Source organism: Lepidothrix coronata, unplaced genomic scaffold, assembly GCF_001604755.1.
Source record: "Lepidothrix coronata isolate B3197 unplaced genomic scaffold, Lepidothrix_coronata-1.0 Scaffold87, whole genome shotgun sequence".
Classification (NCBI taxonomy): domain Eukaryota; kingdom Metazoa; phylum Chordata; class Aves; order Passeriformes; family Pipridae; genus Lepidothrix; species Lepidothrix coronata.
The window spans coordinates 777,474-805,416 of record NW_016690267.1 but is presented as its reverse complement, the minus strand read 5'-3'; the positions used below and the strand labels follow the sequence as shown (position 1 = coordinate 805,416).

The following is a 27,943-nucleotide window of genomic DNA, read 5'->3' as shown; positions in this document are numbered from 1 at the left end:
ATTTTCCTCCTGCTGGGAATGACATCTATTCCCTTGATGCAGTTTTTACTGTTAAAGGAGTATCTTAATCTCATAGTTTACACCTCAGAGACAATTTAAGTGTAAATGAATCCCACAGTCATGATGCCTGGGGGAGGATGTAGTTCTCATGGCGCCAACCAGAGCATGATGCTCCCTGACAGGCAGCCATAAATCTTTGGAAATGATGTAACTGGTGAACTTTATCAATCATGGAATGATAGAACCATAGACTATCCTGAGTTGGAAGGGACCCACAGGAATCATCAAAGTCCAGCTCCTGACACTGAAGTCCAACTTTAGCTGCATGTTGCGATCCACCATGAAAGCACAAATAAAACACTGTGGTTTTACAAATGATCATCACAAATTCCCACATCACACATTCATACCCTGTCCCTGATGCAAATACTTATAAATACCGACCTTCTGCTGACTGGAGCATTTCCTAAGGAGGATTACCCCAGCCTGGAAGTTTACAAACAGGCTTGGCAGTGTGTGTAACCTGTCCTGCCTCTGCACACAGCAGCCTTGGCAAAACACCTTCCCTATCTGCTGCCCGGGATGTGGCACCGCCGACGCTCCTCCCGCAACAATCTTCCAGAGGGCGGAGGAAAACCTCAACCTGCTCTTCAGGTGCTGTCACACACACACACACATATATCGAGTTCACTCGTGTCCCAGGCACGGCGTCAAACACAGCCAGGCTCCCCCAGCAGGGTTTTACGGGCAGCACCCTGCCGTGGCTCCGAGGGTGTGCAGCCTCCTCCGGCACCGCCGGCCGAAGGCGTGACTTGGCGGCAGGTGAAGGTGCCTCTCCCTCCAGGTAACTCCAGCCCTGAGCTCACAGGGGAATTGGAGCCAGCACTTCCAGCAGCCGGTGGCCCCATCCCGGTGGCCCTGGGGCACTTCCCACTGCGGCGCAGAGAAGATGGGAGAAGGGATTTTCACCAAACTCTTCCAGAAAAGGTCATTTTTCCGCTTCGTGCAGAAGTATCAGCCCCTTGGAAGCGGAGAGCCGGAAGAGGAGGTGAGGATTGCCTGTGCCTCTTGCCTGGACCTGCTGAAATAGTTTGTGTAATTGGGGTTAATTTTGTCTACTTTGTCTCCTTCGTCCCACCGGTAACTCGATATTGCTGCCGCTGCGCTCTCCCTTCCTGAGCAACCGAGTCACTCCCTGTGCAAGGAGGGGTGAGATTAATGTTGTTTACCAGGCAGTGGGGAGCAATGGGAAGCCTTGCTTTTATGCAATACTAGCAGGACATAAAGTTCAGGCCTGATTCCTGCCCAGGAACATTGTTCTCTGCACTGAGGAGGCTCAAAATTAAGGAAATGTGTGGGAGAGCACATACCGTGTGGCCATGGGTGCTGTGCGAGCTCTGGAGTGTGAGCACAACGTGCCAGCACTGCCCAGCAGAGGGGAAATGAAGAGCAAGGTTCATAGCCCTGTCCCCAGGGGTTCTCTGGTCAGTGTTAGAGGGGCTGTGACTCCTTGGGCTGTGACCCTCAGGCTGCCCTCTGTGCTGTTGCTGCTGTCAATGCTGGTAATGAGTGGCCAAGAACAGCTTTGGCTCAGACCTGCAGAGTCCACTTGGAAGTGATGCTTTCTTTTCCTCCAAAAATGCTGGTGTAGAACACTGATGTCCCCATCCTGCTCTCACTACCTCTCCTTGGTGCAGGTGGACCAAAAAGTGGCCAGTGGTGGTTTGGGTGATGCATTTGCTGTTCTCCTCATTTTTTCATCACAAAATTTTCAGGTCTGGGATTATGTGATTGTTTGCTCAGCACAGGGTTTTCTGTGGCCCAAGCCCTATTTTTTCTCCCACATGGCAGATTGGTTGGGTGCTCTCTCACATGGACCCTACTTGTCCAGTTCCTTCAGCACGTGGCGTTAAGCCCTTACTCCCATCCCAATAAGCACCATCCACACTCGTGGAGATATTCCTGTGCTTTTCTTACTGTCTGACTGAGGCCTTTTCTCAGATGAGATTTCAGCTAATCCCCTGCTCTCTCCTGAGTCTCGTCTGTCCAGTGTGGGGGTTGGTGAGGTTACAGGGAGAAGAAAACAAGACATTGAACTCTTACCCTGTGCACTACACAGTGGGTTAGGAGATATTGCTCTACACTGCTCACAAAGAGCCCAAAATCCCAGGAAAAGATAATCTTGATGAGGTCACAGAGAATATCTGTACCCTGGTTTGATGGGAAGCTGAGATTTCTGATCATACATAGGCAAGAGGCCACTGGCAATTAGTCTGGCTTGTTCCTTGGCAGCACCATTTCTGCTGTGACAAAATAAATAGTGACATGTATTTACTTCCAAATCTAAACCCCTCTTGAATTTTAGCTCTGGTCCATGCAGAGAGCAATGTGTGCATAGCAGGACAGGGAGACAACCTGAGTTTTGGTACAGGATAGGGAGCAGGCAGCAGTGTGAAATGAAAATAGGAACTTGATAAATAAGGAACTTAGTTTATGATTTAGGCTGGTAAATGACTCACATTTTCTCTGCTCAACGGTATTTTTCTTCTTTAGTTGAAAATACTTGTAGAGCACTTAAGTATTGTGGTCCAAGGGTTGTGCTGGGCCTTAAAGGTGGATGGGAGTCCAGGTGATCTGGTAGGATTCTGGCCTGGATAAATGCATGAACTGAGCTGTGAAGGAAAAGCCCCAGTGCTGGTCACTGTGAGGTGATGGTCAGTTCAGGGGCCCTGGGGATGGTGTCACCTGGAGCTGGCAGGACACTGGCCCTGCACATCAAAGCACAGGCACAGCCTGTGTCCAGACTGCTGTGTGTGGTTCCATCTCCATTTCTGCAGTGCCTCATTCAGAATCAGGGACATTTTTGTGGGGACAATTTGCAGTTTACACGAATTGTGTGTTTTCCTGCAGAAACCTGAAGAACAACCAAAGATTTTTCTTCTGAGTATCCCAATGTGTGTGTGTGGGGGGGGTGCACATGCACAGTTACAAGTACCTGTGTGTGTGTGTGAGTGTGAAGGTGAGAGAAAAGCCTGTGCACTGCTTCTTTACATCACCTTTTCCCTCTGACCATGTACCAGGGTCACCCCTGTAGCCCCAGGAAGCCCAGTGAGTACAGTCCCTGCTTCAGAAGGAGCTGCCTCCTACCCCAGGCACATCTTGTAGTAGAATTTAATGCAATAGGATCTTCTCCAGAGTTTCTTCAGAGCTTCTTCAGAGCTGCCAGGACTTTTCCTTTGCAGTTGTTTTGTTTCTCCTCACCTTTTTGATCCTTTCCCCCACAACACCTGATCCACTCAGGATTCATTAGCCATGAGATGGAGTACAGGTACTTCCCAGCCCTGTCCTACCCCCAGGACCAAATCAGCATCTCAGTTTGTGTCGAGGCTTTTTTCCATTCCAAGTTTCACACCAGGAACATTTATCTCCTGGAGACTTTCACAGGCTCTGTATCCTTCTGGATATGCAGAGCGTCCTTATCAGAATAGTTTTATTATCATAAAGGTACTTATTTTTTTTTTTGTATGCCCTAAATTAAACTAAACAGTGCAGCTTTGCTTCCAGGTGAGGAAAAGCAAACCACAGGTTTACCTCTTAACAGGACCTTCCCTTACACACACGTGTGTGTTTTCAGTCTCTTAGAAGTGCCAAGCCCAATTCCTCACAACTGAAAAGCGTCCAGCAGGTGAGGAGTCAAATCCTTCTCTCCAGATCCCACAGGTTTTTGGGCTGAGGGCAACAGACCCTCCCTCCCAAGAGACCTTATATAGGAAGTTGCCTTAAACTCTGGATTTTGGTTTTCTTTTTAGCTTGAGTGGGACTGGCTCGGGTGAGTGAGGAGGCTCCTTGACTGATATCGCTGTTGGCTGTGGAACTGCAGCAACTGGGTTTTCCTGCAGGGATGGAAATGCTTCTTTCAGCTCAAGGGACTTTGCTTTACATCAAAGGGAGCTGGAAGATTTTATTTTATTTAATTTTTTTTTTTTTGGAGGGAAGGGGAAACCCATGTTTGAACAGGAGTGAGAGGGTAGAGAGGGTGAGGAGAGTGGGATGTGCAGCTGGGGGCTGTTTGTCTGAGATTTGGGCACTGCCCACCCAGCCTGAGTCAGTAGCCCTGGGGCCAACTTAAAATCCCTTGGCTTTTTGAACAATCAAAGGGACTATTTTGAGGTTTATATCTACAACCAGGGAAACCAGATGCCTTGTTTCATGTAAAAAATGCTGGAATTCTGGGACAGACGTTTGACAGGGGAGTGAGAAACTCTGTGTGAGAGGAGCTGATACCATGGTGGTAGGTGGAAAAGGGCTGGAAGCTTGGATAGGGAAGCCCAGCAAGGCAGCCCCTCCTTTGCAGAGCTGAGAGTTGCTCTGGGTTGGATTCTGAATTATTCCTGCACCCCTGAGACAGAGGAGTTTTGCTTGTCCTGTCCACAAAAAAACCCAGCCATGTAAAGGACTTTGGAGGGGATGATTTGATTTATTTATTGCATCTTTGGTAATGATAAAGTTTATGTTTTAAGGATAAAGTTAAAGGGTTCCTTGTAGACTAAATAACCCAGCCCACTCTGGATTACAGTACATTAACTCGTCCAAAGCAATCTCAGACTTGGGAAAAGAATATGCAAAGTCTCAGTAAAGGCAGAGGTGGGGAAAAATCCCGAGAACTGATCTTTTGGGCTGTTTGCCAGAGTACACAAAAAGGGCTGTGTGCTCTGCAGAAAGTCCTATGCTCTCCTCCTCCCACATGGGCTGCTCAGCATGACAATTGATGGATTGTTCGGGATGAGGGATGTGCAGGTACCTCCAAGGTGGCTCCCGGCCCCCACCAGCTGCTCTTTACAGCCTCCAGTATTTCCTGACCTTGCAAAGCAATAGATAAACTGATAATTAGCTTTTTGTTACTTCTTCCTGCCCTGCTGTGTGGAGTTGTGCACTCTTGTGCCTAAAGGATAAAGGTTATAAAAGTAAATGGATAATGTGGATAACCCACATCTGCTTTGCAATGTAAATAGAAAAGCAAGTGATGCTCAAGGAGAGGTTTGTTCACGAAGAGGTTTGCTCAGGACACTGCCTGATGCCCAACATCCATGGGGTGGGATGTGAAAAGGGGCTCTGCACTGGCAGAATGTTGCAGAGGAGGAGTGAGATGAGGTCCCACTGCTGCTTTTCTGACCTTTGCATCACTGGGGTAGTTCCTCTGGTGGGAAGATCCCAGGTGTAAGCCAACCACTGTACATGGACTCATCCCAATAAAGCTGTTCCTTTCCCCACAGCCCCTGGCTGTCGGGAGCAGGGAGCTGTCAACATTTTGAATGAAATCACACACAGCTTGGGCACATCCACGGCTTTTGTCATTTATTTCCTCCATACTTTTTTGAAGGTAAATATTAGTAATAGAGCTGGGCCCTGACTGCCCTGCTGGCTCTGGGGACTGCAGGCATGTCATCCTCATGCCCAGGTCTCTTCCTGCCCTCCAGCTGCTTTAATTAAAATTTAAAATCCTTCAAGGCAAGTCTATACCTTGATATCTGAGTGTGTCACCTGCAGCACAGAGGAGCCTGTAGAAGCCTCGTTAATTAGGATGGTAATGAATGCAGGGATGTGTCTATCCGTGACAGCCCTGGGTTTTCTTCCCACCAAGTCCTTCCATCTCCTTAGACACGTGGGTGGCTCTCAGGCTTGCAGTGTCTGGATGTCAACAAAGTTGCAGGGGACTGATGAATTTACACAACCAGAACACACAAATAGGGATATAAATCATCCGTTTTAAACACTGAAGGACTTTTTTTTTGCCTCTTCTAGAGATGCCCGTTAAGGAGATGTTGAAAGAAGGGTGATGTCCAGTGCTGGTATGGCTCAGAAAAGGGGACCAATACTGCAGCTTCTTTGGGCAGAGTGTGGTCACCAGCGTGAGGGAATCATGAGAGCAGGAAAACCCTTGGAGATCTTGGGCCAGTTGCTGGGGTTTGGGGAAGGCAGGGTGTTCTTGGGGCAAAATGGCTTTTAAATGAGCCCTCCCCAGTCCAAGGGGTCAGAGCAGACCCCTGTGCTTTTCTGCTGGGAGCAGGTGGGTGTCCCACGTGTTGGCAGCTGAGCTGTGGGTCAGGAAATGGCCAAAAAAAGGGGACTGCAACAGATGGATGTGGCTAAAGCCTCTTCAAGGAGCAGGGCTTACAGATACTCCTTGCTCACCTGTTATGAGCTCTCCAGAAACCAAGAGTGAAACCAATCCCACATCCCAGCAGGAGCAAACAGCCAAGGAGATTTTTCTGCATTTCTGATTTCCTGCATTTATCTTACATTGTAAAGCACTGGATGTTCCCAGAAAGCTCCTGACTATTCAGGAGGACTAATTACCCAAGTACTGCTGCAGACACCCCTGAAATCCTCCAAGCCTTGCTCAGCTGTAGATGAGCCAGACCTGGATGAATCCCACAGCAAACACCCCTGGGTACTGGCAGCAGGGAGAGGTGACAAATTCCAGCCATGGCTGAGCACCACGATCCCTGGGGATGCCTTTCTTAATGAACACACACTCTGGTGCTTCATGAATGAAGGTAAATGGGAACAGAATCGCTGTCCCTTTGGAAGGGTGAGGTTTCTCCCTCTCTGCATTTAGCCTGCAGTAGTGGTCACATCACCTCTATCATGGACCTGGCTGAGATTTCAGGGAATGCTGCTGCTTTGGAAAGTGCATTTTTGATAATAAAATGAGGGATCTTGAAAGGAAAGAGAGATTGGGGTGCTGAGACCTTGGGCTGCCTGGATGGAGCAAGAAGATTTATCCTGCTTGGAAGCATCTGTGCAATCAGTGGTGGAGCAAAACAGCCCTGCATTTGGGAGAGGAGATTTTGCTCTATCTGCTGGCTCAGAGATTTTCCTAGCTCACATTTTCAGTTCATTTATTATGTCTTTAACAAGGGGAAAGGGTTTTTTCCTTACTCTGAGTGCTGAGTGTGCAGTGGGCTGGTGAGACACTGAGATGGAAAAATGCTCATGTGGGACAGGACACCTCAAACAGCACAGCCTGACACACTTTTCTCAGCAGCAGCTTCTCTTTTTGGCTACTCAGCTCCTGATGGCCTTTCTTCCACTACAAGAATGACACCTGGCTTGGAGGCTGTAATCAGGATTAATTAGTGGATGGTATAAAGCTGTGATTTGGGATCTGTTGTAGCTAATTGAAGCTGCACATCTGGCAAGGTGAGGGGAGGGAGGGGGATCAAGGGAAGGAGCAAAGAGGTGCTGAAATGCTTTCATTTGCTCTGCTCTCACCTAACGATTGCTTTGTCTTGTTTACTCAGCCCCGTGAGGACTGTGAACTGAAAATAATTGAGCAGGAGAAGGAGGTGACAGTTGTGCCCCCGAAAGATGCCTGTAAATGCCACAAGGAAGACTTGGCAAGAGCTCTGAACGTAAGGATTTGTGCGGGTCTTTGCCAACATGGGGTGCAGGTGGTGGGATCTGCCCGTGGGAAGGGGCTGAGCAGCAAAACAGGTCTTAATAATTCTCATGCAAACTCCTGGAGTGCCCAATTCCTCTGCATTTACATGGGGTGAATCCTTGCCTGGATGGGCTCGAGGGTCAGCATTGGGAATTTGGACTTTGTTTGTCTCAGGGAAGGGTTTCACTGAAGTGAACTGCTCTGTGGGTGAAAGAATTCCCTTGCCCAGCCTGGAAAATGGAACCCTGGCAGGGGCTGAGGCTGAGGAGGGGCCCCAGCACAGGCTGCACAGCTCAGACACTGGGATTCAAGGAGGAAACGGCCAGGGAAAGTTATAATGCTTGGCTATATTGTGGTTTCTGACCTCAGTGGTTTTTTAAACCCAGACAAAATAGCTCTTATCCCTTCTCATTTTGTTGTCTTTGAATTTTGTCAGAGTATTTTTATTTTAATGCTTTTCTTTAAATATACAGTAAAATCAGAAATTGATTCTTTCCTTTACTGTTTTAGATTTCTAATTTGTTATCTACTCTTGGGTTTCTCTCTTTTGGAAATACATTTTTTTTAATTAACTTGTGCTTACTTTAAGGTTTTCTCTAATGGTTGATCGTAAAGTTTTATGGTTTAATGAAAATAAATAACTAAAGAGAAAAAGAGTGGGCAGATTTATATTTTTGTGGGGAACTGAGCCATGAATGTCTTGCCCAGTCTGCTTACAGGGGTTTAACATAACATTGCCTAAATAAGTTTTCCATAACAATATATAATATTTGGGTTGGGTTTGGGGTTTTTTCCCTCCAGGTTGATTTACAGACTGGACTGTCTGAGTTTTCCGTGCTCCAGCGCAGGTTAAAACACGGCTGGAATGAATTTTCAGTAGAGAAGAAGGAGCCGATATGGAAGAAATATCTGGACCAGGTAAGGGATTTTTCTGCACAGATTCTCATTTCCTGGCAAAGTCCCCTGGCTGAGAGTGTCTCTGCACTGAACTATTCAGAGTTTCTGCTTCCAGAGGTTCAGCCTTGGGACAGGCTGTGCCCTGGACACAGAAACTGTCTGTTCCCTGGGAAAACCATTGTGAGGTCCTGCTGCAGAGTGTGAAGATAACATCTTCTAGTAGAAATAAACCTTTTTATCTCCACACAGCCCACAAATCAAAAGCTGTATCAAAAATCAAGATCAGTGCCCTGATTGCTGGAGCATATTTACTCCCTTTAAGGCAAGTGATAAAATCATGAAAGGTTTGAGGAGAACCAGTAGCAGCTGAAATCTGCTCCGATTTTTGGCTGCCACAGTGAGGGAAAGGCCTAAACCTGCAGTGAAGGGGCAGCTGTGGAGCCCAGGGCAGTGTCAGTGATACATTAGTGACAGAATCATTCACACACGGTGCCAGGAACTGTGAAGATCCATGATTTCATGCCAGCTTCCCCAAAAAGCCAGGCAGAAGGTGGTATTTGCAATCTTGTCTTCCCTCAGCTGAGTTATCCTTGAGTTTTGCTTTTATTAACTATTTCTCATAACTATTTAATGCATTTTTCACCTCTCTTCTAGAGCTTTTCACTGAACAAGAAGAGTCTGTTTTGTTTGGTTTTATTTTTTATTTTCAACCAGTAATTTGACTGATTTTATTCTTGCTTAGTCGAATCACAAAGATTTGAGTTGCTTTGAAAGATTTCAGTTTTATGTCATGATTTATCACTTTTTTCTATATGATTGGCATTCCTTAAGGTCTTGGTAATTATCTCTACATCTCTTCAAGTGAGATGCTGGTTTTTTCTGCTCAACTTTAGCAAGCAGTTTCTCTTACAGAGGCACCAAAAGAATTCTTTGGGCATCTCTGAACCTCCTGCAACCTGTTGGTGTCTCTGGAGGAGCTGCTGCAGTCCCACTCCATTCACACCCTGCACTTGAGCGTCATCCCTCAGCAGACACTTGCTGTGTCTTTTTACAGCTGCTATTTTTTGTAAACATCCCCTTTGCCCCAGTTTTCTAAAGAGAAGTGGAGGAATTTTCACCTTTGGTTTCAGCAAGGAATACATTTAAACCCTGGCTTTCCTACTGAGCATCTCCACACATCTGTTACCCAAACCAGGCAGTTTTTCTTTATCTACCGAATTCCTTTCCAACAATTCCCACATTAGCTCAACGGAGATGTAATGTTCTCAGGTAGGAAAATGGGCCTTAAAATCCATGTTTAGAAGTGAAAAGGTGAATACCTGACTCCCACAGCCTTGGTCCAATGAGGAGCTGAGCAGATTAGTTAAAGAAAAAATGAAAAAATGAAAAAAAAAAAAAAGAAAGAGGATTTTTGGTTTCAAATTCTAAAAAGACAATAAAGTCTTTGAGTGTATTTATTGTGCATCCAAGGAGCATTTGGAGTCAGGCCTGTGCTGTGTGCCTGCAAAGGAGAGCACTGCCTGTGCAAAGAGGGAAAAAGTGAGAAAACTTTTGCCTTTTGGTGTGAGTCTTGTCCTGCTGGTCCCCAAAGCACCCTGTACAGGATTGGGATTTGCAGGTGCCTGGTTGCAGGTGCTGCACCCTCTTTCTGGGCAGAGCAATGCTGCTGCACAAGCAAGGAGGGTCCCTGCAGCAAAACCACACCTGAATCCTTCCTGCTGAGCTCTGCACCAGCTCACCTTCAGCAGGTCCATATTTAATTTCATATTGTGACTTGTTCTTTTTTTTTTTCAGTTCAAAAGCCCCCTCATCCTCCTGCTGCTGGCCTCAGCTCTGGTGAGTGTCATCACAAAGGAATACGAGGATGCAGCGAGCATCACCATGGTAGGTGGGACCTCTCCTGCACCCCAACCTTTGGATGGCTCCCTGACTGAGCTGGTGTGTCCACACCTGTAACTCCTCCTTGTTCACAGGCCGTGCTCATCGTGGTCACCGTGGCCTTCATCCAGGTAGGTTATCCAGGTAGGTTATTCCATGGCCGTGGCTGTTAGGAGTGAGCCCTCTCCTGTAACTCCTGGCTCTCTTCTCCTTTCTCCTTTAAAAGGAATATCGCTCGGAAAAATCTCTGGAAGAACTCAACAAGCTGGTGCCCCCCGAGTGCAACTGGTGAGACATTCCTGCTGCAGAGGTTTGGCAGGGATGGGGGTAGGAGGACAGAACCACCAGGTGAAGAAAATTCCTTCAGGTTGTTGTGGACATAATGAGACCCTGGTCCTCTGGAGGGATGGCACCGTGTGTGGGTGCAGCTGCAAGTCACAGGAAAAGGGGATGAAATAATTAAAGTAGGCACCCTGTATCTGAATAAATGCTCAGAGACAGGAAGGTCACAGAAATGTCCCATTCCACACCCTGCATAAAGATCCATGCAGCCTCCTGTGTGTCACTGATTCCCTGGGCAGGGAAAACCTCACCTGTGTATTTTTGGGGGACTTTAGGGTAGTTTTACCCCTAAAAGATTGGCACAAACCAGCACAGGAGTGGAGGTGCCTGTGGGCTGGGGTTCCTCGCTGCCTGTTTCTGTACACACCTGTCAGGCACATGGGAGCACAGCAGTTCCACAGCCCCTGGGGCAGCCACAGGGTGTGTGAGATCCTGCTGCCCTGAGGGCTTTGATGTTTGCTATCAGTGCCTTAAATTACAGGAAAAGTTCTTCCTATTTAAGTCTCCACAAGTCAGTTTTGTCAAGGCTAACATAAATAAGCGTTGAGACTCAGGGAAGCCTGGCCCTGCCAAAGAGGTGTGGGGTTTTCCTCTGGTCCAAAGTTCACCCTGGTTTGGAGCTTACAAACCCCACTGTTGGTTCTTTATTTATTTATGATATGACACCATAAGCATCTGACCGTTTAGGAGGCTGTACTTTGGATGCAACAGCGGAATGACGGCTAATTGTAGCTTTAAAAAGCTTCCTTTTAGGTTAAAGAATCTGCATTTCATTATTCAGATCATGAAAGCACACCCTCTTGTCACTCCTATCTACTGTCTTAATACTGTATAATTCACTTATTGCTGAAATGTAAATCATCCATAACCTGCCCATTTGTTTATAAGTTAAAACTGAGTCTAAACTGAACATAATCCTCTTCTCATCATTATGAGGATTTTATGTTCTTATTTACGTTGGAAGTTCTTTGGGGCAAGGCTTCTTGTTTTCCTGCTGGTCACATTCTCAAGCCTGCAGGAGGAATAAAAACCTCAAAGCCTGGTTTGCTTTCTTCTTTTTCCATTTATCTGATGTAGCCTAAGGGAAGGGAAACTGCAGCATCTTCTAGCACGAGAGCTGGTGCCTGGAGATATCATCTACCTGTCTGTTGGAGACAGGGTTCCTGCAGACCTCAGGCTGATAGAGGTAAATACAGCTATGGAAGAGCCTGGTTTGGGAATTCCTTGTCCTAACAGTGCCAGAAACGTGTCTCTTTATTTAGGTTACAGATCTGCTGGTGGATGAATCCAGTTTTACTGGAGAAGCTGAGCCTTGCAACAAGACTGACACTGTGTTGCTGGAAGCTGGAGACATAACCACACTGAGCAATGTTGTTTTCATGGGGACCCTGGTGCAGTATGGGAAGGGAAAAGTGAGTCCTGACATCATCCATCCTTTCCTTGGCATTAGTTACAGATTATTTTGGTGTGGGCATGGAGTGATAGTACAAAGGGGAATGACCTTCAGCTGACAGATGGCAGGTTTAGATTAGATATTATTTACTGTGAGGGTGGTGAGGCCCTGGCACAGGTTGCCCAGAGAAGCTGTGGCTGCCCCATCCCTGGGAGTGTCCAAGGCGAGGCTGGACAGGGCTTGGAGCAACCTGGTCTAGTGGAAGGTGTCCCTGCCCATGGCAGGGCTTGGAATGAGATGAGATTTAAGGTCCCTTCCAACCCAAACCATTTTGGGATTCTGTGAGTCTCTAGATTTTTTTCATCTCCATCTCCTTTTTTTTTTCCTTTTTTTCAGGGTGTAGTTATTGGCACAGGTGAAAGTTCCCAGTTTGGCGAGGTGTTCAAAATGATGAGAGCTGAAGAGGTAACACAATCTGTGTCTATGGAAATGCTGGATGTCCTGGATGACAGTTTGTGAGCAGGAGCAGTCCCAAGAGTTAATGCTCTGGGTTCAGTTCTGTTCCTACTACAAAATGCCTGTGTGACTGAGGGACACCAAAAGTGCCATATCTGAAAGAGAAGGTTATTAGCAGGAGTTAGGCTTCTAAATCCAGACTCATGATATGTAGCTTGTATCTAATGTCACCTAAAACTTGTGATTTCTTCTTTTTTATTTCACCCACGTATTTTCCAGTAGGTATAAAAAACTTTAACTTCTACACATGTCAAGATCTCACCAGTCAGATTTCTGAACACAGATGAGGGTCTAGAAACTAATTAACTCTTGATCCATTAACACAAGAAATCACAGGAAAGCAGAAGCAGCCACTTTTCTGTGCTGCTGTGATGCTCTGCAGGTCTCTGCAAAGCGCTGCTGCAGAACAGGAGCTCAGGTTTGGTACCTTCCTTGGCCTGAAACTTTCTCTGAGCTGGCTCAGTGGAGGAGAAGGGTCTGCTTGGGTCTGCCAGGTCACAGACAGCCCTGGAGAAGAGAGCACAGACCATGGGGGTGGGCTTCAGACTTTTTATCCCTGTCCCAGAGGCTTTGCACACACATTATCCAGTCCTAGACTCAAGGACCTTTCCAGATTACTGTCTCTACCTTGTTTCCCCAGCTGCAAACTAATGTGATTAATTCATCTCTTCTCCCACTTTTTTTGCCTGTCTTGAGTGCACTGAGGCAGACTCACTCCCTGCTGGATGGTCTGTGCCCAACAGACCCTGTTGGGATTTGGGTGGGGTAAGCACTGGGTAACTGTAGGGACCACGGAAAGGATAAGCAGGATCAGTTGTTCTGGGCTGACAAGAATCTTCTGATCCCACATAACAAGCAAAGAAAACCGGATATTGTCTGATTTTTCCAGACTCCCAAGACACCTCTCCAGAAAAACATGGACAGACTGGGGAAGCAGCTCAGCCTGTTCTCCTTTGGCATAATTGGTGAGTGGGACACGATGCTGGCACTGGCACGGTCGGCTGTGGAATCCCTCTGTGCTCCAGGGCTGCTTTCCCAGAAGTCCTTGTTAATGTGGGTTACCTGGACTTTGGGGGTTTAAGAGGAGACAACTCTGAAGGAGATATTTGGGGTTGTATTGCACTTTTTGTTCTAAAACAACAGATAAGGAAGGTTAGATATTTATTAATTTAAGTTTTTTTTAATGAGATTGTTTTCCCCCTGCAGGTCTGATAATGCTCACTGGGTGGTTACAAGGGAAGCATCTCCTCAGCATGTTCACCATTGGAGTCAGGTGAGGGCTGGAGAGCACCTTTCTCCTTGATTTCTAATGAAACACATCCCAGGGAATTCCTCATTCAAAACAATGGACATTTCACAAAAGAGAACCTGAGTAAGACCCTTCCTAAGTACATATTGCTCTTGCACTGGTGACATTAATGTGAGCTTTAAACAGAGATTAGGAGAACAAAAAATTGAGGGTTTATTTAATTTTGGAAATTGGCAGTTTGAAAATCTTCACTAGCATCTCTACCTCATCATGCTGTGAATGCCCTTTCCTATCTGTACTATGAATTTAAGTGGGAGTGTACAAGAGCAAATATTACTCTTTGCTGTTCTTACTGGACTTACGTCTAAAGATATGAATGAACAATTCGTGCAGCATAAAAGAGCATGCACAGCCTCCTAATCAAACATAATAAACCATGTAACTATATTTCAGTAATGCCCATAAACCATCTTACTTGGGGTTGTCATGGCTCTAAAATCAATTCTTAAAAAACTACTCTATGGAAATTAAAACAAAACCCAGGATGAGGGGACAATAGAGAAGCCAAAATGGCTCAGTGCCACCTCCCTGTCTGCCAGGGCATGTGGTGGCAAAGAAAAGTGGTTAATCCTGAGTTTTGGAGAGCAGCCTATGGTTTTGAAAGCCCTCCTTGATTATATTTTGCACAGACATAAAACCATTCAGACTTTCCCAAGGAATATCTAATATTGAACATGCAGACTGTGGCTGGATTTTTCCAACATATCAGGTGTGGAAGGTTTTGGTTTTGGAGTGATCTGGGGAGCTCGTCCTGCCCCTCCATAGTGGGTAAGAGAGGAGATGAGGGGCTGCATGTGGCCAGGAGCCAGCAGCTAATGTGTGAGCCATGATGCCAAGGAATATTCAACTTCCATCCTCAGAAAGTTAAATAAACGAAATGAAATCCAACCACTAAATCCCTGCTTAGCCAGAAATTAATGCTCTTTGGCAATGTAAAGAAGAAAAATAATTACTCTGTCAAAAATCATCCAGAAAAAGGTTGAAGGGTTGGACAAATATCCTGGTTTTGTACTTACAGTGAGCCAGGAGTCCCAGTGGTGCTCCCAGGCAGACACTCAGAAAAATTCATACCATGGAAATGTCCCTGTGGCACATTTTGGTCAGTATTTGTTGTTTGACCCCTTGCTGAAGCTGTTGTGTCTCTGGTGTCCCCAGCCTGGCCGTGGCTGCCATCCCTGAGGGCCTTCCCATCGTGGTCACAGTCACTCTGGTGCTGGGAGTTCTCCGGATGGCCAAGAAAAAGGTCATTGTGAAGAAGCTGCCCATAGTAGAAACCTTAGGTAAGGCTGCCAAGGGGCCATGCAGCTCAGTCATCTCTCCAGACTCCAAAATCTGAGCCATGGGCTGGCCCTATGAGCCTTGGTTTGATGAAAAACAGAAATTTGGAATATGCTTACTGGGACAGAGCAACCCACTCAGAATTAAATGTGTTCTACCCTGTGTTTCTCACCCTTTTCCCTCATTTTAGTGGTGTGAGCACAGGCAGGTGCTTGGAATGATGCAACCTGAGCCATGATCCACAGGGAACAGACATACATGCCCTGCTTGGGTTAAAAGCTTGGTTTTTCCCTCCTCTCCACGCTCTGGGATCATCCTGCAAGTCCATCCTGTCCAATTCTTCAGTGTCTGGCTAAAAACCTCCCAGCCTCAAGTCAAGCCCGGCAGCACAAATAAATATCTCCTTCTGCAGCCTGGGTGGCCATCTCCCTGATATCCAAAAAGTCAAGGAGAGCAGGGACAGAGAGACCTTGAGACCTTGAGAAGGCATCCTGCCCATCCTCAGAACATCAGAGCAGAATGAACTAGAATGAAATTGTTCTTCCACCTCCCCTTATCTTCAAATGGGCCCTTACTCCCAGGTGGCTGCATGCCTGGGTCAGTGTAGCAGGGAAAGGGACGAGGAGACACTGTGGTGTCTGTTTAGAACCCTCATTAAACTCTCACCAATGCCAAGCCTGGTCTGTGCAAAGTCCCAGACATCTGCTGCACAACCAGATCCTTCAGTTAAACCCTGTCTTCTTTGGAAACCCTGCTATTGTTTGAACTGCCCTTGTTTGTTCTGCAGTTAAGGAGTCTTATCACCCTTATTTTATTGTGTCTGCCCTGACCCAGAACATCTGCAATGGCTTTTCCCTCGTGAGGAATTCCGTTCTGGTAGGGCTGTGCCCAAGGAGGCAGAACTGCCAGTGCCAGGTGGCCAAACCTGCACCCACTCACACACTGAGAGCGCCATGTCTGCTAAACTTCTGAAAAGGAGAGAAATAATCCTTCTCCTCCAATTGTCAGTAACTAAATATGTAGTATTGGAAGTGGTGGCTTTGCTCTCTGCTACTCCTTCGAAACTGCTATTAATTTAATTGCAGCCCAATCTGCTTTATTCTCTCCAGGCTCTTACCTGGAGCTCCTCGTGCTCATGGGGTCTGTGCCCAAGCGCTGTGGGCATCTCCAGAGCCAGGGAAGATACTTAGAAGGGAGCTGGAGTCTGATTCTTTTTTTTTTTTTTTTTTAATTAAAGTGATTTTTTTTCCCCTTCTTAGGAGTGGAAATCCTCTGGAATGTGATATCTCTGATAATCCACTCCTTTGCTGTATGTTGTAAGTGGGCCCTGCAAAAATGTGCTTTACTGAAGCAGGATTGGCACAAAGCAGAGCAAAGGGGCAGCTTCTTCTCTCAGCTGTGGATCTTTAAGTACTTTTTGTAACAGCCTTTAACCCATCTGCTCTCACAGTCCTTTGGTGAGGCAGGGAAGGGCTGCTATTCCCGATTTAGGGAAGCAAGGGTCAAATGGCCCCTGGGAGGAAGCACATGGCAGTGGGAATTTGAGCTGTCTTTTTGGAGTGTAGTAGCTGTTCTGTTGTGTGATATTGCAACTCAGAAACACTGACCAGCTCTCTGGGGATCAATGCCCTCTGACTGCCCACCCTATGATGCTCAAGACAGTGTGGCCTTCTTCAGATGTCTCCTACCCCATCTCACACCCAAATTATGTGCCCAATGCCCTGATGTGCACTCAGATCCTTCCCTTACACACCCTGTCAGGAGACTCATCCGTTTCCTGGTCTCTTCTCCCTTTTCTCACTGGTGCAGTTTAAATAACATCAGGGAAACTTGTCCTCCCTCTTCTGAATCTCGCTGTTGGGCTGCATCATTTACCAGTTCTGATGAAGAACTTTCCTTCCTCAGGTTGCTGCAATGTCATCTGCTCGGATAAGACGGGCACCCTGACGGCCAACGAGATGACGGTGACCCGGCTGGTGACCTCGGATGGCTTCCAGGCAGAGGTGGGCATGGGACAGCAATTCAGGCTTTTCTGTTGAAATTCAGCAGGGCTCTTTTGCCTTTAGTTCACTTACACCCAAATGAGGGAGGCTGGTCAGCCCCAAATCAAGCAGTTGGTTTGGGGCTGACGTTGCACGTCACCCGTCCTATTAAAAGAAGGGATTTTTGCAGCGCTGGAGAGAGGCAGAGGTGGGGCTGAGAGTACACAGACTGCTCAGATATCACAGTTGATATAACCTGCTCGTTGACATAACCTGCTGTTCTCTGTAATTATTGTGAATACTGAAACCTGCCATTCACCCTTGTCGGTCTGTCTTCTATAGGAAGATGTGGCTTAATCCTTCTGCTTGGTTTGTTTACCTGTGTGAAAAGTGAGGGCGGGGCTTGGACACAACCAGTGAACCCACTGCTGCCAAAGGGCTGGATTTCTCACCTGAGCTGCAGGAGACTCCTGAAATCACGGTGAAGAAGTTCTGTACAGGACAAGTTGTTCCTATACAGCTATTATATTATACTGTCACTGTTTGCAGCCTTTCCTATAAGCTTGAGGCAGAAAAAAGAATCCCAGAACTTCTTCACAATTAGAACTTTGCAGAACAGTCCTGTCTGGCACAGGGAAATATGTCCTGTCTGTCTGTCCCTCCCTCAGGTCAGCGGGGTGGGCTACAATGGAGAAGGAAATGTTTATCTTCTGCCAACAAAGGAGATCCTTAAAGAATTTTCCAACATCTCCGTTGGGAAGCTAGTGGAGGTAAGTGTAACCTATGAACCAGCTTACCCTAGTTAAATTCACTTTTCAGTTGCACTAATTACTTTGGGTAATTATCATGAAAAAAAAACCAAACAAACAAACAAACCAAACAACTTTTGTAACTCCAAAATGAGCTGTCCTGCTAAAATATTCTCATGGAAAGATGCTGAGTGTGATGTGGTACCTGAAGCTTATGGGTGAAAGGGAGAGATCATAAGACATTCAGGGAGAGACCAGAGTCATCAGCTTCAAGAGTCAATGATATTTTGGATAAAACCACAATTCTGTCAGAGGAGAGACTGATTCATTTTACCATGTTCAGGTTTTAAGTGTGGACAGACTCTAGACTTTAGCCACATAGTCAATTTATAAATGTTTTATGATGATTTCTGCGTCCTGCGTCAGCATTAAATAAAATTTTGAACATTTAACTGTAGACTAAAATGACTGTTTGGGTGAGGAAATGATATGAGCTGAAATCTCATATGGAGATTAGGTTGTATCTTATCCACACTGCACATAATAATCAATAGTAGGGGAGACACTAAACTTTCATTGCTGTATCCTCTGGAGTAAGGGGGTTTAGAAAGCATAAGAACTGATCTCAGGAAACACTGTCGTGGGGAATCTTTTCACCAGTCTTTTGGGATGTGGCTGCTTTCATTCTCCAATCTTTCATTGTTTCATTTAAAGAGATGGAAAAGCTATGAATTTAGCAATTAAAAAAATAAACCATGTAAACCTGTTCCTTTCTGCAGGCTGGCTGTGTGGTCAATAATGCTGTTATCAGGAAAAACAGTGTGATAGGACAACCCACAGAAGGAGCTCTCATTGCCCTGGCAATGAAGGTAAGGTTCTTACAGTTTAAAATTTTCAAGAAATTTTAAAAAAAAATTTAAAAAAAAAAAAAGCTGGAATTGTTAGGTCTGGCAGCAGCATTCAGACTGCTTTAAATTCCCCAGACTGGTTTTAATCTTTCCTCATCTCTTCTTCCCAAGGTCATACATGCACACCTCTCCCAGTCAACCTTTTTGTCGTGGGCAAACACCTTCCCTGAGCTTCTGCACTAACAGCAATAACTGTTTTGTTTGGTTAACCATGCAGTTAGGCTGTGGAATGGATTTCTTTCAGGGTCAGACTGGACAGCCTTTTCAATATTTTCTGCATGTGCCAATTAAGAGTTCAGGAGGAAGACAAGAGTGAAACATGAGCAAGAACAGGCCAGACTGGAAAGCACGGCAGAGGGTCACCCTCATTTTGAATCATCTGGCAGCTTTTACTTTTTTTCTAGTCATGGTTATGTTAAAGAAGATTTTTTTTATGGATGTTCCATTCATGCTCATGGGCAGAGGCTGTAAAATACCTCAAGGTATCACCTAATCAGCATAACACAGCCTGTGGCTTCAGAGCTCAGCTGGGCTGTAAAGCACAGAAGGTACCCCATGAAATGATGCACCTCCTAGCATCTGATCTTACCTCCTATTTTTAAAGCCCATAACTAACAGCAAAATCATGATTTTTTTTTTAATTTCTTTTTTTTAAAACAATATTTCACTTCCCTAAATGCTGAATTAAAAGCTCCCTCCAGCTCTGGCATTCAGTGGCCAAGCAATAGCAGAATATGTGGGAGGCTGTCTCTTCCATTTCTCTTTTTAATTTTTCACTTTGGTGAATTGCTTTTTGAGTTCAACTCATCAGGAAATAACTTGAAACCACAGTTACAATCTACCCTTCAGTTATTTGCAATTTCCCTTTTTCTTTCAACTAGAGTCACTGGGAAATAACCAAAGTGGGGGAGCCTGAGCTTGGGCTGGAAGAAATCTGCCCAGCCCGTTGCTTTGCTGAAGTTTTAGGGAATGGACTTGAGCCTCCTTTGACCCAAAGCCCCACCAAAAAGGCAGAGCAGCTCCCTAGTTCTTTCAAAAGTTAATAGGAATCAAGCTTTGAACTCCAATTTAATTTATCCCACATGAGGCACCAAAAGGAAAAGTTGGATTTGAATCATGAATTTTTCTCTCATATTTGAAATATGAATTTTTGTGGTATCTGACAGCCTGGAAGGACATGGTCAACAGTCAAGCCTTTTAATATATATATATATATATATATATATATATATACACAAACTTTGGCAGTGTTCAGCATTACAGTGCTCTTTTTATTTTACCTTACTTCAGATGGAATTAGCTGACATAAAAGACATTTATGTAAGAAAGAAGGAAATTCCATTTAGCTCTGAACAGAAGTGGATGGCTGTGAAATGCACACTGAAAAATCAGGTAAAGCAAACAGTGGTGGTGGCTGGTTTCGTGTTTCTAATTGTGCACCTCAACAATGGGCATGAAATGGTATCTCTTCAGCAAATAATGTTTTCAGGAGTTAACTATGTCGGGAGAAAACTGAACAAACCTCCAAATTCCCAACTTGGGTGTAATTTTACCTTGTAGAGCTGCGTTTGAATGGGAGGAGAGAATACTTTCCATACACTGGTGTGAGCAGGAAAACAAAAGCTTTTCAGAGATAACTGACAGGCAAAGAGAGATATGGTGTTTGGGAGAAAAAGGTTGGCCCTTTACCTCTTACTGGGTCAAGGAGTTCATTTTGGCTGATACTGTACTGGTGAGGTTAAAAACTCACCAACCTTTTCATTACAATTCTGTCTCTGATGGCTGAACATGAAAAATGGTCAGAACAAAAATATCCCATCTTATACATAATGCAAGTTCCTGGGCATCTCATGAAACAGGTAAAAGAGGAAACAAAAGATCCTTTTTTAAAAAAAAAAGTTCTCTTTCTTTAATATAAAGTGTATTATCTCCTTGCTTTAAAGGACCGGGAAGATATTTACTTTATGAAAGGAGCATTTGAAGAAGTTATTCAGTACTGCACTCTGTACAACAGTGGTGGCATCTCACTGTCACTCACCCCCCAGCAGAAAGCTGCCTACCAGCAGGAAGAGAAGCGAATGGGCTCCTCAGGACTTCGAGGTCAGTCTTAAGTTTATGGGTTATCATGCCCTAGTACTTTCCTGCTCTGTTTTAGTTAGGGTGGACAGAGGCTCAGTCATCACAGATTGACAACATGGTTTGGGTTGGAAGGGACCTTAAATCTCATCTCATTCCACCCCCTGCCCTGGGCAGGAACACCTTCCACTATCCCAGGTTGCTCCAAGCTCTGTCCAACCTGGCCTTGGACACTTCCAGGGATGGGGCAGCCACAGCTTCTCTGGGCAACCTGTGCCAAGGCCTCCCCATCCTCACAGGGAAGAATTTCTTCCCAATATCCCATCTAAATATCTTTCAGCTTAAATTCAGTTTCTTAACATCACTTGGATGATCCCTTTGCAACCCTCGTGAGAGTTTGCTGAAGGCCATGTCTTAGGTCTGCTGGTTGATCTGGTTTTTTGCTGGGTTTAAATTAGTGAGCTTGAAAGGAGCTGAAATAAGCACTGGAAAGGTGAATGTTTTTCTTCCATGGAGTGTTGTTATTGCCTGGCATACAGTGTGCATTGAAAAGCTTTGTGCTGGGCCCCATCTAAGCACTACTCTGCCAAGGTTTGCTTTTGGAGAAGCTGCCTCAAAAACAACAAAAAGCCACTTTGAAAGGAGTTCCAAACATGGATTTGGGTGCTGAGATTTTCATTTGAAGTTCATTTCAATTCTTCACTAGAACCAAATCTAACAATCTCCTCTTGATCCCGACTGCATGTCAGTGCACAGCCCACAGAAGTTTTTGTACACGTGTCATCTCCTTCACCACTAGAAACATCCCTTCAGAAATATCTTAGACTTTCACACAGTAACAAAGACACCGTCTCCTGTGCGTGTTCCCAGGTTGTAAGTAGATGAGAACAAGTCTTGGCAGCCGGATCTGGAAGCTGGTACAGTTAATGTACATATTCTCCAGCCCCGTGTCTTGTGGTTAGTAACTCGTGTACGGCGCTTGCTTTACAATATCCAAATCATCTGCCCTTGTGGTAACAGCAAATTACTGCTCTGAAGGGAAGTGATTAGCTCAGGCAGCTGCTGCAGCTTATGATTCCATCATCAAAGCAACACTGACACGAACCCCTGGCAAAATATCCTTGAGTGATTTAATGATTGAATGATACGGATGTGCACCGGGAACAGAAACAAAATGTTCAGAGCCTTGATGTTTACGTGATGGGAGTCTCACTGGTTTAACTGAATTTACATTTCACATTTTTAGATTAAAATAAAAAAAAAAGTGTAAGTGCTATTGTTTAACTTAGCAGTTTAATAGTGTCTGGCCTAACATTGCACTGCCCCGATTTAATCCGTCTGTATTTGGGGAAGACGTGGTAGACAATTTAAAATGAGAAGGACGTAAATCCTAACAGAAACATGTCAAACAGAAATGCTCTGATTCAGATGAACTATTATTTAATTGGACTGAATTTTTGTGTCTATACAAGATCTGATTGTAATGACTAAAGATCCAGTTTTAATGACTTTTTCTGCTGGAAAACTGGCAATTTCATATCTCCTCTAAATGTTCCTTTTGTTGTATGGAAATACATTATTAATAATTTACTCTTGTCATTTTTTTTTCCCCTTCTGTTTCTAGTACTCGCTTTGGCTTCAGGTCCAGAACTTGGCAAACTAACATTTTTAGGGCTGGTTGGAATAATTGATCCCCCAAGGGCTGGAGTGAGAGGAGCTGTTCAAGTCCTTTTTGAGTCTGGTGTGTCAGTGAAGATGATAACTGGAGATGCCCTGGAAACAGCCGTGGCTATAGGTACCAAACTTTGCTTCTTCCCTGGGGACCTATAGTATGTCTGTCAGATCAGTCAAATGTTACATGACTTAATAACCAACTTCATCATCCTTTTTGTGCGTGCAATAGAGGTTTTAGAAGTCACTGAGCTCTTGCTTTTCCATTGAATCAACACTTAAATGCAGTAATAGAGCATCTACGAACTGAGCCAAATTCCAGTGAGTTAATTCTGCTATTTCAGCACCAGAAATGGCAAAATCTCAGTGTAAGACCCTCAAAAGACACAGATGGCATTGCTGGGATTATAGAATCCACTAATGTTCAGAGTGTGAGTATCTCAGCTCTTCACATTTTTTTCATTTTTCCATTAGAAATGCGCAGAGCAAGTAGCAGAGCAGAGAGTGACAGATTTAGCACCAGCTCCAGTTCTGGGTACAGTATTACTTCCATAATTCCCATTGAGTCAGCACAGGATGACTGGCCCAGTCCCAGAGCTGTGTGTCCTGTCAGGTGCCCCAGGTTCAGACACATTTTTTCCCAGTAAATTCTTTAATTGCTGTCTCTATTCTCTAAGTCAGGAAAGAGTTGTTTTTTTCCAGAGCTGATGGACAGTTCTCATTTTGGGCTTTTCTTTGCAGGACAGAATATTGGTCTCTGCAATGGGAAGCTGAAAGCTATGTCTGGGGAAGAGCTGGACCAACTGGAAGAGGCAGAGCTGTCATCCACTGTCCAAAATGTAATGGTTTTGATTACATAAACAAGGTCTATTCCCAATAGTTTCCATCCAATACAAGATTAATTATATTTTGTTTGTTTTCTGTTGTTTCAGGTTTCCATTTTTTTCAGAACAAGTCCAAAGCACAAACTAAAAATAATAAAGGTACTAAAAGCTTCTCAAATCCTTTGCATGTCTCACAAAAACAAGGGGGAGGGGGAGCCAGAGTTCTCTAGATGACCTGGTCTTCCATGGCAGGATCAGCTCAAACTAAAGGACTGTCAAAACTCAGCTAGAGCATTGGCACTATTTACACTGAAGGTTTTAGATATGGAGTGGAACTTGATGATCCTTGAGGTTCCTTTCCAACTCAGGATATTCTGTGATTTCTCTTGCAAATGTGGCCTGGGCATTTAAAAGACACTAGTGAGCTATTAGCAAGCATAATATCAGGACAATGATTTCTGAGGGCTTGACTCCCCTCTTCTAACTTCTACTGGAGTTGAGATGCTCTATACTCCTGAAAATCCAGTCTCTTAATTCTTGGTCTGAGTTTTGTCCTCAGTGGCTGCTGAGCCTGGTTTACCCTCAGAGTCACACAGCACTTCTGCTCCCTCGATGTTATTGCAAACCCTGTGACTGCCTACAGGACTTACTTATCTTCTGGCTGCAGAGCCTGTCACCTCTCCTCTCCCACAGGCTTTGCAGAGGGCTGGTGCTGTGGTGTCCATGACAGGAGATGGTGTCAACGATGCCGTGGCCCTGAAATCCGCAGATATCGGGATCGCGATGGGACAGGCCGGCACGGACGTGAGCAAAGAGGCTGCCAACATGATCCTCGTGGACGATGACTTCTCAAAAGTAATGTAGGTTTAGCCACTTTTTTACCAGCAGATACTTTCTGGTCATCCATTGCAGCAAGTTTGTTGTGTAACTAGCCCTGGGAACAAGGCAAGATGCAGGACATGTACGTGGACTCAGTGTGGGTCCAGCTCATTTTCAGTTGCATACACAAGTGGTGGTGACAAAGCCCCCTTTCACCTGAAAGCTCTGGTTTCTCATTGCTGTAGCTAACTGGGGGTCTGAGAGCACCTACCCAGAAGTCTGGGTAGATTAGAACTTTTTTGGCCAAAAATTGGGCTCAGAAATCTTGGAGGTCTTTTCCAACCTTTATGATCCTACAATTCTCATTTGCTCACTTCCTCATCCAGGAAGCTCAGAGGAAAAACATAATTTGCAATGCTCTGTTGGCTCTTAACAACAGAGAGAGTGGGCAGGGTCCAGTGGGGATATAACTAGATCTTAGGCCTGCTTCATGAACCAAAACCTGGCCATGTGACCCATGTTTTCAGATCTTCTAGTTCTGATAAAGTGACTGTAAGTGAGAAGCTGCATTGACAACCTCATCCTGAACTATGCTCTGAATTTCAGCTGAATTAAGGGCTAGAAAAGATAACTTGTGTTTGGAGTGTCACAGGGAGCTCAGTGTAAAACAGTGTTAGTGCTCTTTACTTAATAAACTCTCCTCTCCCCTCCAGGAATGCAATAGAAGAGGGAAAGGGAATATTTTACAACATAAAAAACTTTGTCCGGTTCCAGCTGAGCACGTAAGTTCCTGTTTGCTTCACTTCCAGTGAAAGCACCTTCGGGGAGAGTCCCTGAAGAATAATGTTCTTCTGTGCTTTGCAGGAGTATCTCAGCTTTGAGCCTAGTTACTCTGTCAACAGTGCTCAACCTACCAAATCCACTCAATGCTATGCAGATCTTATGGATCAACATCATCATGGATGGGCCACCAGCCCAGAGGTATGGAAGAGTCACATGAGCAAAACATTCTTGGCTTTGATTCCTCATCAATGCACTAATTATTTGGTGGTTAGATAAGACAAATTGTGCTTTTGTTCCCTCCTGGTCTCTCCAAAAGCGTTTACTTCACATTTATGTGTTGCTATTTCATGGTAGAAACACTTCACTATGCCATTTTTTGGCTAGGAATGGTCTGTTATCCTGAGAACATCACCTGCTCATAGACTGGGAAGGGAATACTGGGTACATGTGGGGGCGTATGCCCCAAAATCACAACACTTAGGAACCTCATCCAACTGCTAATTACAACTACAGCCAATTACAATTACTGCTTCCACAATGTGGAAGAGATGTTGGCCACACATCTGTTGGGAGATGATATGATGGTCTAATGTGTCATTTTAGCAGCTCCAAATGCAAAAGAGACTTTTGGTGTTGGTGTCACAGACAAATTTGGGGCCTTATGTCACCCTGCCAGAATACTCCTGCTGTATTCCAAAGAACTGCCTCCTCCAGCTCCACCCTGGTGTATCAGCAGTACCTTTTTGGGATGCCCTGCACTAACTAAACACATCCCTCTGCTTCTCTTGGAGGCAGCTTGGGAGTTGAACCTGTTGACAGGGACACCATCAAACAGCCCCCCCGGTGTATCACAGACACCATACTCAGCAAATCACTGATCCTGAAAATCTTCATGTCAGCTCTCATTATCATCAGTGGAACCCTCTTTGTCTTCTGGAAGGAGGTGAGGAAAATCTGCAATCGGATCCTGTTTTCATCAGGGTGGAAAATGAAGGGAAGGGCAGTTTCTCAAGGACATGCAAAGGACTTTCAGGGATGTATCCTGTGGGGAAGGATCAGTGCAGGCAGAGGGTTAAGAAACCAGGGTCAGCTCATAGCTCTGCTTCTGCCTTCCTGTGTTGCCTCTAATTTGGAGCTTCCTAACTACAATAGGAAAACTCTTACTTGCTGTGGTATCGATGCTTTAAGGGACTTTCCACTTCTACCTTCCCATGTAGGTAGAAAATGCCAAGTGCTATGGATTGCTGTTGGTAAATAGTGACTGTTACTTTAACAGTTTAGGTAATTTAATTTAGAATGTCCTTTACTCAATTCCACATCATTTTAAGAATTTAAAACATAGGTGATAAAATCATAATCTCAAAAATCAGTAGAGAGAAATTAATGCTACCTATAATAGCTAAACTCGATTGACTCCTTTGTTTTATTACCCTTTGATATGACTAGGATCATATTTAATTCACCTACTGAACTGACATATTTTTGTAAGGCTTAACTAAGCCCTGAATTTTAAATGTGCTTCCAGAATCCAAAAGGTGGCATAACTCCTCGAACCACAACGATGACTTTTACCTGTTTTGTGTTTTTTGACCTCTTCAATGCCCTGACATGTCGCTCTCAGGTGAGATTGCTCTGTCAGCAATAATTTCTTGTCTCAAATCACAAACATAAACATTAGAATACCAGCAGTTTGTATAGTAAGGGGGTTTTTTAATGTCATTTAAAGCAATGTGATTTTTATCAACTTTTTATTTATATAAAGTTATCCATCACAGTTCAACTGCAACTACTTCCAACTATGTAATTCTGCCTAAGTTAGTGTTTATGTAACTTCAAAAAGGGAGTTTGCATGTAAAGAAACATTGTGATATTATGTTCCAGCAGAGGTTCACATTTCTCTTCCCCCCCCCTACTTCTCTAGACAAAGTTGATACTTGAAATTGGCTTTTTTCGGAACCGCATGTTCCTGTATTCCGTGCTTGGATCATTTTTGGGACAGCTGGCTGTTATATACATCCCTCCACTACAGAAGATCTTCCAGACAGAGAATTTAGGAGTGTTAGGTAAGTTGCAAAATAAATAATGGTTTGGTTTTTCTTTCATTTAAGCTACTTTAAAAAGCAGATGCCATTCCCAGTTTGTTTCATGTTACCTCCCAATACATCTCTGTAGGGGAAATCAATCAACAGCTCCTACACCTTTATGTTTACACATAACTATACACAAATAGTAGTAGTATTTAATGATATTATCCCAGCCTAGGTTTTGAATTTTGATTTACTGCACATAATTGCAAGTAAATGGAGACATGACAAGATCTTCCATGAGGTCTGATGTTTCTGTCCATAAATCTATCTCGGATCCTTGTGCACTCCCTTCAGAAAGTGCAGGGTGACTGTTTCCCAGCTGAAATGCAATGCAGGTTTCACCATTTGAATCAGCAAACTCCACCTTACCACACTGTGTTGCATCCACATCAGGCCTGTTGTCATAAGCAGTGGTCAATGATCCCAAATTATTAATGTAGAGGTTTCCACCCTCTGAGCAGACCCAGCTATGGATCCCTTGTTCATTGCAGCAGTTTCCCTAATTCTCCAGCTGGCAAAGGCACGGCAAGGCCATGCACCCATGGGTTACACCAGCACAAATGCCAGCTGCAGGAAGGCCCTGCCCTGGGATTCTTGCCCAGCTGAGCTCCCCTGCACTCTGTTTCCTCCCCCAGACCTGCTGTTCCTCACTGGACTGGCTTCCTCAGTGTTCGTGGTGTCCGAGCTCGTCAAACTGTGTGAACGACGCTGCTGCCGCCCGGGGCACACAAAGGGACGTCACACCTGACTCAGACCTCCTCTAAAACACTCTTGGAACAGAGCTGTGATGCTGGATAATCCAAATGCATCTCTTTCTGCTGCCACACATCCTTCCTGAAGATACCCACGTGCACCTGTACCAACAGTCTCCTCTACACGCCCCACCTGAGCTGTTCTACAGAAACCTCTGCAGGAGCTCCTGTTTCAAACCAAGAGCAGGTATATTTTTATAACATATGTCAAGAAGGCTGTGATATTCTCAGACAA

General features: G+C 44.9%; 1 protein-coding gene across 1 annotated transcript; it reads left to right on the top strand.

Annotated features, from left to right (window-relative positions):
• Positions 1-949: 949 nt before the first annotated feature.
• ATP2C2 (ATPase secretory pathway Ca2+ transporting 2) lies at positions 950-27,863 on the top strand. Its single transcript, XM_017820965.1, has 27 exons — positions 950-1,048; positions 7,305-7,415; positions 8,246-8,362; positions 10,136-10,225; positions 10,315-10,350; positions 10,446-10,507; positions 11,639-11,747; positions 11,824-11,973; positions 12,351-12,419; positions 13,360-13,435; positions 13,677-13,743; positions 14,935-15,059; positions 16,963-17,060; positions 17,708-17,809; positions 18,568-18,657; positions 19,987-20,088; positions 20,640-20,796; positions 22,397-22,567; positions 23,185-23,282; positions 23,376-23,426; positions 23,961-24,127; positions 24,800-24,868; positions 24,951-25,067; positions 25,665-25,812; positions 26,395-26,490; positions 26,791-26,932; positions 27,592-27,863. Exons 1-27 carry the CDS (start codon positions 950-952, stop codon positions 27,702-27,704), a joined length of 2,832 nt encoding a protein of 943 aa, XP_017676454.1. The 3' UTR covers positions 27,705-27,863.
• Positions 27,864-27,943: the final 80 nt, after the last annotated feature.

Coding starts and splice junctions, on each gene's coding strand:
- ATP2C2 (XM_017820965.1), top strand. CDS start 950: ATGGGAGAAGGGATTTTCACCAAACTCTTCCAGAAAAGGTCATTTTTC. Junction 17,061..17,707: donor CGGATGGCTTCCAGGCAGAG/GTGGGCATGGGA, acceptor TCCCTCCCTCAG/GTCAGCGGGGTGGGCTACAA. Junction 18,658..19,986: donor TCATTGCCCTGGCAATGAAG/GTAAGGTTCTTA, acceptor ACCTTACTTCAG/ATGGAATTAGCTGACATAAA.